This window comes from Heptranchias perlo, chromosome 5 (assembly GCF_035084215.1).
Source record: "Heptranchias perlo isolate sHepPer1 chromosome 5, sHepPer1.hap1, whole genome shotgun sequence".
NCBI classification, from domain to species: Eukaryota; Metazoa; Chordata; class Chondrichthyes; order Hexanchiformes; family Hexanchidae; genus Heptranchias; species Heptranchias perlo.
Window position 1 is genome coordinate 101,162,161 of NC_090329.1, and position 16,839 is coordinate 101,178,999.

Genomic DNA, 16,839 nt, shown 5'->3' on the forward strand with positions numbered 1-16,839 from the left:
ACTTGCTACCAAATCATTTGAAAAAACCTTGAATCTTGTATCTTTAAATAGTGCTAAGTTCTTAGGTCCAACCTCAGTCCATCCCTTTTTGTAAATCACCACACGTAGTCTTGTACACTACTGCTACTACAGGTGGATGGTGAGCATTGTCCTTGGTAAGACGCCATGATGTTACACGCAACAGACTATACATTATATACACAAACAAAGAGATCAGAGACAGCCACATGGCAGCTTTTATGAATCAGATCAATTACTCTACGTATTCCAAGAGACATATGATCCAAACTCCCAGTCTTTCGGATCAGTTATTCTCTGGCTTGATCCACATTTTTGATCAGAGGAATGCATCATTACATTTGCTACAAATTGTGACGAGATGGCTTCATAAAAGCAGACACATCGAGATCATGGCCATTGTTGCACTGTTCCCACAAAGCCTAAAAAAATGGAAGAAAACATTAGAATTAGAAAATGCTTTCAGCATTAAAAACTGTTAAATCTTGGTTGTGATGATACAGGATTGAATGTATATTCAAATGATGCAGATCTTGCCTTTCGCAAAATCAATCAAAATGGAATGCAGTTTGAGTTCACATACAAGCTTCTGTTTGTAGTCCAAATTACTTGCTCTGCTTCGTTGCATAGAGGGTTACTTTAAATTAAATTATCAGATAGTGTTTCAAGGGAAAATTATTCTTTGCAGAAGTATTTACACTTCTGAAGTACCTCCCACTTTTTACATTTTTTATTTAAAAAGTACAAAGTACAAATATTATTCTGGATGCCGCAAACATGCTCAGTTGACATATGTGACGGACTGCTTCGGCTGAAGATATACATGCATCATTCCAGGAGGCAACTCCAAAGCAGACAGTTTTTAGTTTGGTACCAATTGAGTACCAGAGTTATTTTATGAAATATACTGTAAAGCAAGATTCTTGCCCTCGAGTAGAAGTGAAGAAAAATATATCAGAAATGACCAGTAATCAAATACACTGGTTTGTGCATTGACTTATGGAACCAAAATCTGGAAAACTTCCAATTCTGCACTGCTTCTATCAGGTTGAATCTTTCACAGAGTAAAATTAGCCTGTAAAAATTTTCAACCATGCTCCAGAATAGTCTCGGTCATGCCATGTTGTGACTCAAAGTGTTTCTGGGCACACAATCCAGACAAGTTATAACTGCACTTACAACTTAAAACACTCATGGACAGAAACCAGTACACTGTGCTGGTTTGCCTAGCTTGGAAATGCAGTTTGTTTTGTGCACAGTAAGATCCCACCATGAAGTGTGACCTGTTAATCTGTTTGTGGTGGTGGTTGAGGAAGAACTGTTGGCCAGGGCACCAAGTGAACTGCCTACACTTCAAATTGTACCATGGTGGTAGCCACGGAGTCAAAAGGTTGTGGGTTGAGGCCCTTCCCAACACTTAAGCATATAATCTGGAGACATTCTAATGCAGTGCTGAGGGAATGCTGCATTACTGGAGGTACCATCCTTCAGATGAAGTGTGAAATAGAGTCCCCAAATGATGTCCATCTGATCAACCACAACGGGCAAAGATCACATGGTACAATTTGAAGTGTAGGCAGTTCACTTGGTGCCCTGGCCAACAGTTCTTCCTCAACCACCACCACAAACAGATTAACAGGTCACACTTCATGGTGGGATCTTACTGTGCACAAAACAAACTGCATTTCCAACTAATTTATTGTTTGTGCTATGTCATGACAAAACCCTAGTCGTTGTCCTGCATGCTAGAACTGCATTTTAGAGTTGTTCTGGTTCCAAAACTATAGTATTAATCAGGGTATTAAATAAATGAATATGAAGTGGGGAACCACAGGAGGAAAAAGTTTACTAGTAAAATGGAATAATTTTCAAGAAACAGAAATGATAAGCATATAAGTTAACTATTTAGCTGGCCACACAATTTTTTTTGATGCCTGGATCACCGACTCTAAAGTCAAGACTATTGCCGATGCTGGAGACAGCCTTGATCCTTACCAAATGTTAGTGTGAAAGTAAAATTGAAAACTTAGTGAAAACATGGCAGTTTTGGCATGTCTCATTAATTTACATTACAAGTATAACCACTGCAAGATGGCCAGGTCAGAAGAACAAGACCTATTTGACTTTGTCTATTTAAATACAAAAAGTGACTTGTGATTAAATGCAATTCTGGCACTGCACATGTTTTGGCATATTGAGTGCAACCTGCAACGATCTAGATTGGAACCAACACTGCTGAATTCCCAATCTGAGCTGTGTTGCCCTGGAAAGTTACTGAGCAGAGGCAGGAACTTTACCATGGCAGGTGGTTGGACAAGGATGTGATTTGGTTGGGGGGGGGGGGGGGCGGGGAAAGAGAGAGAAACGAGGGGGAATTGAAATAAGAGGTGATAAATTACATCTTTGAACTAACCACTAAGTAATATGAGGCACTTTGAGATGTTTTGAAACATGATAAAGTACTATACAAATGAATGCAATATATTGCAAGCTACTACCTAAAGAAAAACAATACAAAATATGGTATATGTTTTGCAGCAATTCCTACTAAAAGGAAGTAGACGGTTAACTAAAAAACAATCTACAAATCTAAAAAGGTGAAAAAAAGCTCAGGATACGACTTACTCTAGTTGCCTTTGTGATGCTGTTTGGCGAATTCAAAGCTACCAACTGGCTTAAGATGTGATGCATTTCTTTTCTGGATGCCTTGCTGGGTTCCACTACTACACAAAATAAAGAAGTATTCCATTGTTATATCTAACACTCAAACTCTCAAGCAATTTAGCCAGATAGAGCAATGTTTTCTTTACAAAGTGACACTTTCTCAGATACAATTTGATTCCAAATCTGGAGTCCCCGCCCATATTTTCTCCACGGCCACTGTGAAGCTCAACAAGTGCATCTTTGAGTAGGACAATCGTTTAAACATTTCATGGTCACACTTAACCTTGACGCAGGGATAGAGACTCCCATTTTATTTTGCACTCAAAGGCCAACTGAGGTTTTAATTACTCTTTGCAATTAATTTTCAGAAAGATCTTTAAATTCCCTGTTCCCGTGCATCTCCCCCTCTTTCCCCGAGCAATTAAACTTCAAATTTTCCATAAGAATGATGCTATGACTTTTGACAATAATTCTTTGGAGGAAAGAGAAACATTTCCAACCTAGACAACTTAAATGAAAGCAAAGCATTAAGAGTACATAGGAAAAGACCTACTGGTCCATCCAGCCTGTCCCCTACAATTGTGATGCCTTATGGATCATTAGGCTAGTTAGGAAAGAAAAAAAAAAACTGGAAATTTCCTCTCCAATCCTCTTAGGCAATCAAAACTAGTCTAGGAGATCCTGATTTATGTTACAAGACACTAAGATATACTCTTATACAAGGTCATCGCCGCCCCAGCCAGAAACACCCTTGAAAGAATACAGCGAATCAGCATTCACCGTATGAACCGGAAATCCGTTCCACAGGCCCACCATTCTTGGGGAAAAGAACCGCCAAACATCTAACCTAGTTCTGCCCTTTCATAACTTCTAAGCATGATCCCATGTCCTCCCTAACCTATTCAGTTGAAATAATTGGTCCACATAAACACAATTAAGTCCCTTAAGTATTTTGTATACCTCGATCAAACCAGCTCTAAGTCTATGCTTCTCTAAAGTATAGAGAATCAGCTCTTTGAGCCTAACTGGGTAACGAAGTTGTTTTAAACAGGCAATTAATCTTGTGGCCCTCCTCTGCATCCCTTCCAAAGCCTCAATATCCATCTGAAGAGACCAAAACTGGACATTGTATTCTAACTGAGGCCTAACCAAGCACGTGTACAAAGATAAAATGGTATGCTTTGTTTTATAGTGAATTGTCCTGTGAGTACATCCTAGAATGCTGTCCGCTTCAGCTATAGCTCCATGGCATTGGTCATGAACCTTTAGAGATTGATACATTAAAACACCCAGATCTTTTTCTTTTACCACTGGCTTTAATTTTATTTCCCGTAGGGTGTATGTATGTTTAGCATTTGACCTGCCCATTAGCATAACATTACATTTTTCTAAGTTGAACATCATTTGCCAAACATGGGTCCAATACCCCAGCACATCTAGATCTGCTTGGAGTTGTTGAGCATCCTCTTACCTCTCGGACATATCTTGGTAGTGTCTGCAAACTTGCGAATCATTCCCCCCAACACCTACACCTAGATCATTAATGAAAATAGTAAATAGCAAAGACCCCAACATCCATCTTTGTGGGACACCACTCCAAGCAGATCCAAATCCATTGAAAGCCACTTTCTGCCAACAGACAGACATTCAGCCAATTCTCAATCCATCACAGCAGATTACCATTAACTCCACAAAATTCTATCTTGCAGAGAAGCCACTTATGCAATACCTTATCAAAAGCTTTCTGAAAGTTCAGGTAGATAATGCCTACCAGGTTACCCCCATCCACTAAACTGGTGACCACAAAATTCAATCAAATTGGTAAGACATGACTTTCTTTTCCAGAACCTGTGTTAGGTACCCCTAAAAAGGCCTTCTCTGTCTATGTAGTCATATAGTTTTTTTAAAAAAATTCAGGGATGAGGGACTTCAGTTATGTGGAGACACTGGGCTTGTTCTCCTTAGAACAGAGAAGGAGAAGGGGAGATTTGATAGAGGTGTTCAAAATCATGAATGGTTTTGATAGAGTAAAGATGGAGAAACTGTTTCCAGTGGCAGAAGAGTCGGTAGCTAGAGGACACAGATTTAAGGTGATCGGCAAAAGAGCCTGAGGCGACATGAGGACATTTTTTTTTTAACGCAGCGAGTTGTTATGATCTGGGATGCACTGCCTGAAAGAAAGAGTGGTGGAAGCAGATTCAATAATAACATTCAAAAGGGAATTAAGTAAATACTTGAAGGGAAAAAATGAACAGGACTATGGGACTAATTGGATAGTTCTTTCAAAGAGCCAGTACAGGCACGATGGGCCAAATGGCCTCCTCCTGTGCTGTACCTACTATGATACAATGCTTTTGCTACCAGTTGTCCATGATCCTCTCTGCCATTAACCTTTTAGCTGATCTAGTACCAGCCAGTCATTTTTAAACTGTTTTGGTGCTTGTGTTTGTTTTGCTGTGCATTATGCAATTTTAATTTATAAAAATAATTATTTACATCTTATTTGTCTTTCTATATGACCAGCCAGCCACCTTGGCTTCTTCTTACAACACGCTATTGTTTTGAATTTGGGCATGTACATGGTTTCTATGTATTTTAGTTTGCTCTTCAAAACTCTCCATTTATATTCTGCATCGGTTTTGTCCCCACACAGTGGAGTTGGCCAATTGATCTGTTCCAAATACTCTGCCATTTTAATAAAGTTAGCCCTTTTGAAATCAGGAATTAATTGTAGATTTTCAGTAACTTTGGTTCTACCAGCTAATTAAAACCATATAATATTGTGGTCACTGTTTTCCAGATGTTCACCCATGTGGCAGTCTGATACCAAGTTAAGCTCGCTATTAAACACTAGATCTAGTATATGATTACCTCTGACATTTTGACATACAGAAACATTCAACAGGATGTAAAAATTATAGAAGCATACAGTACAGAAGGAGGCCATTCGACCCTTCATCTCATTGAAACATTCAAGGTTCTGAGGGGGTTTGACAGGGTAGATGCGGAGAGGTTGTTTCCCCTGACTGCAGAGTCAAGAACTAGGGGTCTCAGTATAAGGAGTCGGCCATTTAAGACTGAGATGAGGAGGAATTTCTTCATGCAGAGGGTTGTGAATCTTTGGAATTCTCTACCCCAGAGGGCTATGGATGCTGAGTCATTGAGTATATTCAAGGCTGAGATTGATAGATTTCTGGACTCTAAGGGAATCAAGGGATATGGGGATCGGGTGGGAAAGTGGAGTTGGGGTCGAAGATCAGCCATGATCTGATTGAATGGCGGTGCAGGCTTGAGGGGCTGTATGTCCTACTCCTGCTCCTATTTCTTATGTTTTTACGTTCCTGTACCGGCTCTCTGAAAGAGCAATCCTATTAGTCCCACATCCTTGCTCTTTCCCCATAGCCCTGCATATGTTTCCTATTCAAGTATATATCCAATTCCCTTTTGAAAGTTACTATTTAATCTGCTTCCATCATCCTTTCAGGCAGTGCATTCCAGACCACAACAACTCACTGCGTAATATAAATTCTCTTCATTTCCCTTCTGGTTCTTTTGCCAAATATCTTAAATCTGTGTCCTCTGGTTACTGAGTTAAGAGTTGAATTCCCATTTAAGTCATCGGAAACAGTCAATTTGAGATTAAATGACCTACCTGACTGCTGCTGAACTTGGAGCTGTACGTAGGGATGATTGAGCAGCAGAGCAATAGATATCCTTTCCTTCGGGTTCCTCACCAAGCATTTCTATTAATATAAAACAAGCTTCAACTCATGCAGTACTGCAAGGGACCACAAGGGTTCACATTAAATACAAAACTTGAAGATTAAAAACCATGACATCAAATGCACCAACTTTGAGCATTTACATATTTTACATCGAGAGTTAAAGAACCGCTATATTGTCTACTTTTATTTTTTCGCAATTAATTAAATTACACTGTTTAAACATGGCCTATTACTGCACTATCCAGAAGAGTACATATATTGCAGTATGGAGTCCCATTTAATTTTTCTTTTCTCTTCAGTGAATAACAGATATCAGACTCAAACCCAGGCAGCTGCATCTTGGTTCCATAGACATTTACAGGATAGAAGGAGGTCATTTGATCCATTGTGTTGGTGTTCGCTCTTGCTCGGCCATTTCAAAACTAAACCCACTGTCCCACACGATTCCTATAGGCCTGTGTCTTCCCCTGCTTTGAATATTTATCTACTTTTCCCTTAAAAGATGCAATGGGCTCTGCTTCAACTACTCCCCGTGACAAATCATTCCATGCTCCAACAACCCTCTGCGTGAAGAAATTCCTCCTAAACCTCCCTCCTCATGCTCAGTGACAATTTAAAATGGAGGACACTCTAATCTGGGAAAATAGTCTTTCCTTATTAAAATTCCGCAATAATTTTAAAAACCGCCTAAATTTCCTCAGTCCTTTCTGCTTCAGTGGAAAGTCTCGCTATCTCAAATATCTCCTCAAATATAAACTTCTCATCCTAAGTGTCATCATGGTGAATCTACGCTGAAATCTCTCCATTCCTTTAAAGTCCTTTCTATAAATAGGCACACAAGACTGAACACAGTACTCTGAATTGGCTTGTGTAAGGAAAAGGGAAATAAAGGGATATGGTCTCAGAAAGGCACAAGGGATTAGGACTACTGGTTCTGTGGAGGATAAACAGCAGAAGCAACATGCTATAGACCGAGCTAAGCGATTCCACAACCAACGGATCAGATCAAAGCTCTGCAGACCTGCCACATCCAGTCGTGAATGGTGGTGGACAATTAAACAACTAACGGGAGGAGGAGGCTCTGCAAACATCCCCATCCTTAATGATGGCGGAGTCCAGCACGTGAGTGCAAAAGACAAGGCGGAAGCGTTTGCAACCATCTTCAGCCAGAAGTGCCGAGTAGATGATCCATCTTGGCCTCCTCCCGACGTCCCCACCATCATAGAAGCCAGTCTTCAGCCAATTCGATTCACTCCACGTGCTATCAAGAAACGGCTGAGTGCACTGGATACAGCAAAGGCTGTGGACCCCGACAACATCCCAGCTGTAGTGCTGATGACTTGTGCTCCAGAACTAGCTGCGCCTCTAGCCAAGCTGTTCCAGTACAGCGACAACACTGGCATCTACCAGACAATGTGGAAAATTGCCCAGGTATGTCCTGTCCACAAAAAGCAGGACAAATCTAATCCGGCCAATTACTGCCCCATCAGTCTACTCTCAATCATCTTAAAGTGATGGAAGGTGTCGTCGACAGTGCTATCAAGCGGCATTTACTCATCAATAACCGGCTCACCGATACTCAGTTTGGGTTCTGCCAGGACCACTCGGCTCCAGACCTCATTACAGTCTTGGGCCAAACATGGACAAAAGAGCTGAATTCCAGAGGTGAGGTGAGAGTGACTACCCTTGACATCAAGGCAGCATATGAGAGTGTGGCACCAAGGAGCCCGAGTAAAATTGAAGTCAATGGGAATCAAGGGGAAAACTCTCCAGTGGCTGGAGTCATACCTAGCACAAAGGAAGATGGTAGTGGTTGTTGGAGGCTAGGGCATTGCTGCAGGAGTTCTTCAGGGCAGTGTCCTAGGCCCAACCATCTTCAGCTGCTTCATCAATGACCTTCCCTCCATCATAAGGTCAGAAATGGGGATGTTCGCTGATGATTGCAGTGTTCAGTTCCAATCGCAACCCCTCAGATAATGAAGCAGTCCGAGCCCGCATGCAGCAAGACCTGGACAACATCCAGGCTTGGGCTCATAAGTGGCAAGTAACATTCGTGCCAGATAAGTGCCAGGCAATGACCATTTCCAACAAGAGGGTCTAACCACCTCCCCTTGACATTCAACGGCATTACCATCGCCCAATCCCCCACCATCAACATCCTGGGGATCACCATTGACCAGAAAATAAACTGGACCAGCTATATAAATACTGTGGCTACAAGAGCAGGTCAGAGGCTGGGTATTCTGTGGCGAGTGACTTCCTCCTGACTCCCCAAACCCTTTCCACCATCTACAAGGCACAAGTCAGGAATGTGATGGAATACTCTCCACTTGCCTGGATGAGTGCAGCTCCAGCAACACTCAAAAAGCTTGACACCATCCAGGACAAAGCAGCCCGCTTGATTGGCACCCCATCCACCACCCTAAACATTCACTCCCTTCACCACCGGCGCACTGTGGCTGCGGTGTGTGCCATCCACAGGATGCACTGCAGCAACTCGCCAAGGCTTCTTCGACACCACCTAGAAGGACAAGAGTAGCAGGAACAACACCACCTGCACGTTCCCCTCCAAGTCACACACCATCCCGACTTGGAAATATATCGCCGTTCCTTCATCGTCGCTGGGTCAAAATCCTGGAACTCCCTTCCTAACAGCACTGTGGGAGAACCTTCACCACATGGACTGCAGCGGTTCAAGAAGGCGGCTCACCACCTTCTCAAGGGCAATAAATGCCGGCCTTGCCAGCGACACCCACATCCTATGAACGAAAAAAAAACTTGGACTCTAAGCTGAACGGCCTGTTTCCATGTTGTAATTCCTAAGTAATTCATAGAAATGTTTACATACTGATTTTCCAACTGGTAAAATCAAAGATGCAAGCACTGTAGTCGTTGGTCACGACATAACTGCAGGTTTCCACCACCTGTTCTCTCCATTGCCAATTCTGGTAGCCACGTTGTTTTTCATTTGATGGGAAGGCCAATTTGATTTTATTTTTCAAATTCAAATTTAAAGGATCAGTGAATATTTACTTTTTTCAGCCTCCTGCTGGCACTCCCACTGAGCTCCCAGACTGTGGTCCACTCTTCTGCTGTCCTGCTTCTAGTTCCATCACCAGCAGCCTGCTTCTTCACCATGCTAGCCTCCCGGTCTGAGGCCCTCTCCCACTCCACCCGATCCAGAGTCTTCCCCGTCACCCCTCACACCAACTCTTCTTGGAACTTATGGCTCTTCCCTCTATGACCTTGGTCTCAGTCGACTCCAAGTCAGCCTGTTGGATCTTAATGACCCTACGGCTCTGCGACAGACGCGATGCCATTCCTTTCGTAAACTACACTTGAAAAAACACTCAACTTCAGCAGGAACCAGCTTTTGAAGTGTGGTGGGCAGGATCCCCAACGATGTTGGGGAGGCCCTGTAGGCAATCTAACCCCCAATGCAAATCAAAAGTATGGTTCCTAGTGAAGGCCAAGAACTACATTTTGAATTACAAAGAGGAGTTTCCCTTCAGGGCGCACCTACCAGGGAAGTCAGTTATTTAAAATACAAAAGTTTAAATAACAGAGCTTTCCCACAATCTGCAGCTGTGAGGAATTTAATTTGCCAGCTCCCTCCTCCCAACGTGGGACGGGCGGGCGGGCACGCACACACACTTCTCTCCTTTACTTGGGTTTGATATGAAAGATGAGAAATTCAAATAAAATGTTTTAACACAATTTATTTGATAGAAAATTGCGTACCTTAAGTACATCAAGAAGATCCTTTTCTACAATTGCAGGAAATTGTATTTCATGGCTTAGATCTGTAATAGCCTGTAGCTTGCTGATCTGGTTTGTAAGGTGCTGAAATGGAGTCTTCCCATAAGTCATGTAGTACAAGATACAGCCAAGGGACCACACATCACTCTTTGGACTTATCTGTAATGAAGAGCACAGTGAAATTTGAAGTATTCTGCAGTGACATGGGTATATACCTTTCAGTAGGGCACCAATCAGGGACTAGATATAGATGTGATAAGCCAAGAACGTTTCTGTTAAGAGTTAGGGGGGAAAAAAAGAAGTATTGACCTAAAATGTTCAATACCTTTTAAATTAATATTTTCCTTTTACTTCCAAGGAGTGACCAAGGACAATGCACATAACCAAAGGCAAATGATGAACAATAGTGCATTGTATATCTGAATCATAGGTTTGCAGTTTAGAGAATGACGTTGAAATGGCTGGAACAGCGGTTCAAGCAATGAGCTATCCACCTAGAAAACAGCCCAAGAGCCATCTCCTAATTAATTGTAGTCTTCAGCAAACTTGCTACTCTACATTCATATCTTGTCCAGGTGTGAAATGTTGAGAAACGATTCAGCGCCACTTTCTTTCATCTATGCTTTCAATTTTTATCTTTACCAATTTTAAAGTTGAGATTATGTACTAAGATGTTATACAAGATGCATCAGTTGGCATTGGCTATCTGTGCCAGGAATTTCCTTGGGGCTTCTCCCACACTGCCACTGCAACTTCAGCAGAAGCCTCAAAATACCAGAGGTTGACATTTAGTAATGTTGGGTAGAATAAATAGCTGCACTGAAGATTGTGCTAGGTTTTGGGAGTAAAGGGAACAGTTTTGGGCTTCGACATCAGTGCGGTGGGGCTGCTGGGGTTTGGCACCATGGTGAGGGAAAGGATTTCTTTGGTTTGGCATCACTGGAAGGAAAAGCTCGGGTTTGGCAGAATTGGGGTGGGTGGGACTTGGAAGAGGAGGGGTTGCTCATTGGTGGATTCCTGTCATCTGTCAATAATGAGGGGAGGGGTAGGGCATGGGCCTGATGACGCAACATGGGGTAGGGGCATCTCAAGTCAGGCCCTGCTTTGTAACTTTTCAAGAGATCTCAGCAAACATGAAATTTCAGGGTAGATTTCCATCTTCACTGCCTGAGCGGTAATTTGGCAGACAGATCGCCCGCCCTTCTCAAACCCACCAGATTTTCATTCCACTGAAATCAACGGAATAAAAATCAGGCAGATTGTATAAAGGGCAAGTGATCCACCCACCAGATTACTGCCCTGGCAGTGAAGATGACAATCTAACCCTTGATGTTTTGCAGTCGGTTCCTCAAAGTGCATCTCTGTATCTGTCAGTCACTCTCTAGCTATCAGTGTCGCTCAGATGTCAAATGTAAACAGTGTAATCAGCATCAACAAAACACAGGAGTGACAATGATAATTAGAGGCTTTACTAATTCACAAATATTAGGATAAGAGACGAGACAATGTGCGTCTCAACCTAAAACTTTTTGAAACTAAAGGCGGCAACAGGTGTGATCAGTACAGATTTTGTTGGTTAATTTCGCTAGCTAAATGCTAAAGATGCATCCTGGAAATATTGCACGTGACACATGCTCATACTGCAGGACCTTCCTTCAGCTAACAGTCACCACTCTAGGAGAAAAAGATCAAGCCCAAACCCAGGCTTTTGGGAGAGGCTGAAGCATTCAACTAAAAATTTTGAAGGTATCAAAAGGCACAAAATAACAATGCAATTGAAAAGTGTTATTCTTAAATGAGCAATTTTTTTTGTTTAAAACTTTATTTTGTACATTAGAAATTTCAAATAGAGAAAATATGGCAGACAACTTTTTTTCAAAAAAGCATTGAGTGATTCGATTGTTTCATCAAAAAGTGAGTGAAATATTTATCAGATTTTCCCTTATAAAAGCTTATATATAGGAAGTTCCAATTATAAACGCTGAGACAAAAATTATAACAAACATATATGCATAAGAACTGAAAGCCATATGAAAGATGTTTAATATACTATCTGCCATAGCATTGCTTGTGTTAGTTGGAAGGTAAAGTGGGGGAGTTAAGCTTGGTGGCTGGTGGAGGAATCCAGCTGGCACTGTAGGAAGGTTTTGAGTGATAGAGGGCTCCTGGCTAGCTCGAGGCCCCTCTACCTTCCCATAACACACATGCTCCAGATGCCTATTTTTCACTTCTGCTTTGTAGCACTACCTGATGCACATGTACTCTATGCTGCTCCCCATCCTCTCACTTCACTTCCTTATCCGCTTCCCTTGTAGTCTGATACCTTTGTGACCCCCTCCACCCTTTACTCACCCCAAAATTCACCTTCCATTACTACTTCCCCCTCATACTTTATCTTAGTTTCCAATGTCTCTATCTCTTTCCCCCCCCACCCCCACCCACTGCAACTTCCCCTGCATGCTCACTCCTCATTGCCCTGCCAACATAAGAACATAAGAAATAAGAGCAGGAGTAGGCCATACGTTCCCTTGAGCCTGCTCCGCTACTCAATAAGATTATGACCGATCTTCTACCTCAACTCCACTTTCCCACCCTTGATTCCCTTCGTCTCCAAAAATATCAATCTCAATCTTGAATGTGCTCAATGACTGAGCATCCACAGCCCTCTGGGGTAGAGAATTCCAAAGATTCACAACCCTCAGTGAAGACATTTTTCCTCATCTGGGTCATGAATGGCTGACCTCTTATCTTGAGACTATGACCCCTAGTTCTAGACTCTCCAGTCAGGGGAAACAATCTCTTAGCATTCACCCTGTTAAGTCCTCTAAGAATTTTATACGTTTCAATGAGATCACCTCTCATTCTTCTAAACTAGAGAATACAGGCCCATTTTACTCAACCTCTCCTCACAGGACAGCCCTCTCATCCCAGGAATCAATCTAGTGAACATTTGTTGCACCCTCTCTCAGGCAAGTATATCTTTCCTTAGGTGAGAAGACCAAAACTGTACACGGCATTCCAAGTGTGGTCTCAATACAGCCCTATGGAATTGCAGTAAGGCCTCCTTACTCTTATACTCCAACCCCCTTGCAATAAAGGCTAACATACTATTTGCCTTCCTAATTGCTTGCTGTACCTACATCTTAACTTTGTGGTTTATGCACAAGGACACCCAAATCCCTCTGAATACCAACATATCTTAGTCTCTCACCTTCTAAAAAAAATATTCTGCTTTTCTATTCTTCCCACCAAAGTGCATAATTTCACATTTTCCCACGTTGTACTCCTTCTGCCACCTTCTTGCACACTTAACCTGGCTATATCCTTTTGCAGCTTCTTTGCGACCTCCTCACAGCTTACTTTCCCACCTAGCTTTGTATCATCAGCAAACTTGGATAAATTACTCCATCTCTTCATCCTAGCCATTGGCATATATTGTAAATAGCTGAGGCCCAAGCACTGATCCTTGTGGCACCCTACTAGTTACAACCTGCCAACCCAAAAATGACCTGTTTATTCCTACTCTGTTTTCTGTCCGTTAACCAATCCTCAAACCATGCTAATATATTACTCCCAATCCCATGAGCCCTTACCTTGTGCAACAACCTTTTATGTGGCACCTTATCGAAAGCCTTTTGAAAATCCAAATATACTACATCGATTGGTTCCCCCTTATCTACCCTGCGAGTTACACCCTCAAAAAACGAATAGATTTGTCAAACACGATTTCACCTTAATAAAACAGTGTTGACTCTGCCTAATCATATGATTTTCTAAGTGCCCTGTTACTACGTCCTTCAAAATAGATTCTAGCATTTTCCCTGCTATTGATGTCAGGCTAATTGGCATATAGTTCCGTTTTCACTCTCCCTTCATTCTTGAATAGAGGGGTTACACTTGCTACCATCCAATCCATGGGGACCGTTCTAGAATCTAGGGAATTCTGGAAAATCAAAACCAATGCATCCACTATCTCTGCAGCCACCACTTTTAAAACTCTAGGATATAGGCCATCAAATCCAGGGGATTTGTCAGCTTTTAGTTCCGTTAATTTCTCCAGTACCTTTTCTTTACTAATCTTAAATTACTTTAAGTTCCTCACTCTAATTAGAGCCTTGGCGCCCCACTATTTCTGGTATGTTATTTGTATCTTCTACTGTGAAGACAAACACAAAATATTTGTTTGACGTCTCTGCCATTTCCTTATTCCCCATTATAATTTCTCCTGTGTCTGCCTCTAAAGGAATCCATGTTTACTTTGGCTAATCTCTTCCTTTTTACACATTTGGAGAAGCTCTTACAATCTGTTCTTATATTTCTTGTTAGTTTACTCTCATTCAATTTTCTCCCTCTGTCAATTTCTTGGTCATCTTTTGCTGATTTCCAAAACTCTCCCAATCCTCAGGCTTACTACTCTTTTTGGTAAGATTGTAAGCATCTTCTTTTAATCTAATACTATATTTAACTTCTCTAGTTAGCCACGGTTGGATCACTTTTCCTGTGGAGTTTTTATTCCTTAAGGGAATGTATATTCGTTGAGAATTATCAATTATGTCTTTAAATGTTCACCAATGCTTATCTACCATCATATCTTTTAAACTAATTTCCCAATCGACCTTAGCCAACTCACCCCTCATACCTACATAATTGGCTTTGTTTAAATTAACGACCCTAGTTTCAGAACTCTCAAACTCAATACGAAATTCTATCATACTATGATCATTCTCCCAAGAGGATCCTTAACTATAAGGTTACTAATTAACCCTGTCCCATTACACAATACTAAATCTAAAATAGCCTGTTCCCTCGTTGGTTCCTTGACATATTGTTCTCGAGAACAGCCTCGAATGCATTCCATGAACTCATCCTCCAAACTACTTGTGCCAATTTGGCTTGCCTAGTCAAGGTGAAGATTGAAGTCCCCCACGATTTATTGCATTACTCTTGTTACATGCTCCTCTAATTTCCTGATTTATACTCTATCCAACATTATAACTACTGTTAGGGGGCCTATAAACTATTCCCACCAGTATTTTCTGCCCCTTGTTATTTCTTAGCTCCACCCATACTGATTCTACATCCTGATTTTCTGAGTTAAGATCCTTTCTCACTACTGCCTTTATCTCGTCCTTGATCAGGGCTAACCCCCACCCTTTTCCATATCTTTTCTAAAAGTCAAGTACCCTGGAATATTTAGTTCCCAACCTTGTTCACCCTGCAAGCACGTCTCAGTAATGGCTATTAGATCAAACCCATTTACCTCTTTGTGCCATTAATTCATCTATCTTGTTACGAATGCTTCGTGCACTCAGATACAGCGCCTTTAATTTTAACTTTTTACTATTTTTCCCTGACGTGACCTGAGTCACTAATGTCCTATTATCTTTGTTAAACTCTTTGTTCCTTCCTGACACACTCTTCTTGTTTTTACCCAAATCGCTACTCTGCCAAGCTCTCTTCCCTTCCTACTTCACTCAAGAGCATCCCTTCCTGATTAGAACGTCACCTTTGTTTCGTTCCTAACCCCCAGCCCCCTAGGTCCCAATCTTCCTTCCTCTCTCCACACTCCCTCACCATGGCGGACCAAGATCAAACTGGGCCTCTTTGCTTGTCCTTTTCCTGATGCATCCTGTGATACTCCACAAGCCTAAATCAGTTTTTTTTTTAAAAATGGTTAGCCAGCAGATCAATTCTCAAAACACTAGGAAGACATCTAATTCTTCTAGCTGTAATTCATTCAATACAGCAAAATTTTAATTCAAGCACTGCACGTAACTAACCTATTCTAACATATAACATACTGGAAACACAGTTCTTACCTTTGACTTTGGTCTGTTTTCACCATTGGAGAATGTATCTTTAATTGTTTCGGGTGCCATGAAATTTAACGTGCCAACCTGAGGGGCAAATAATCAGCTTAGTATTCAGTGATTGGTCCACTGAACAGGTTTTTAAAAAAATTGGTACATTGCTATCTAATTGTAAAAGTTAATTCTTTGGCTTAGGAATTCCCTCACATGTCACTGGTTTTAAAAGAGAATTTGTACCTTAAACAGTTTGCTAACCTTCCTTAATTCAGACATGCCTTGATTTGAGATGTTTTTTTGTTCTTTGCCAAAAGGAGACAGATAGAGCAATGAAACATTACAACCAATGAAATGGATAAATGGAAAAATCCATAAGTCAAAACAGTACCAACACTGCTGCAAGCCACAACAGACCAGATTGTAAAGGGATTAAGATCAGGAGAGTGCTTTGTACTTGGATATTAAACTTAAAAAAAAATGGAAGACCTAGCTACAATAAGTGATTCTGCCTCATTCATTTAACCTCCACATACAATTTGGTGGTGGGTGAGGACCTACATTTTTAGGTCACCTTCAGACACAGCAGATTAAAAAGTGCTCAAGTGAACAAAGTTTGTTGAAAGCACACAAACTGGTGGCAGAGAACTCACTGTTTGTTTCAAGGTAAACCCTGCTTCTGTTGGCCTGCAAAGTGGCTACTACCGAAGTAAACTGAATTTTAAATGTCCCTCATGGCTCCTTCCATTAGAGAATAAGCAGAGACACACTCCTTAACCGAATCTGTTAGTCACTGAATACTGTTTTTTTTAAAAAGCTTTTGTTCCCAAAGGAAACAAACTGGAATAACAAATACCCTTTGTCCCACG

General features: G+C 41.4%; 1 protein-coding gene across 1 annotated transcript in view; it reads right to left on the bottom strand.

Moving 5' to 3' along the window:
• Positions 1-213: 213 nt before the first annotated feature.
• Positions 214-16,839, bottom strand: part of ttk (ttk protein kinase) — a 60,879-nt gene continuing 44,253 nt past the window's right edge. Inside the window, exons 18-22 of the mRNA XM_067983874.1 lie at positions 15,986-16,063; positions 10,149-10,325; positions 6,335-6,425; positions 2,644-2,741; positions 214-440 (exon numbers count right to left, since the gene is read on the bottom strand). Coding sequence (XP_067839975.1) covers positions 363-440; positions 2,644-2,741; positions 6,335-6,425; positions 10,149-10,325; positions 15,986-16,063 — 522 coding nt within the window. The 3' untranslated portion in view covers positions 214-362. The remainder of the gene's footprint in view (positions 441-2,643; positions 2,742-6,334; positions 6,426-10,148; positions 10,326-15,985; positions 16,064-16,839) is intronic.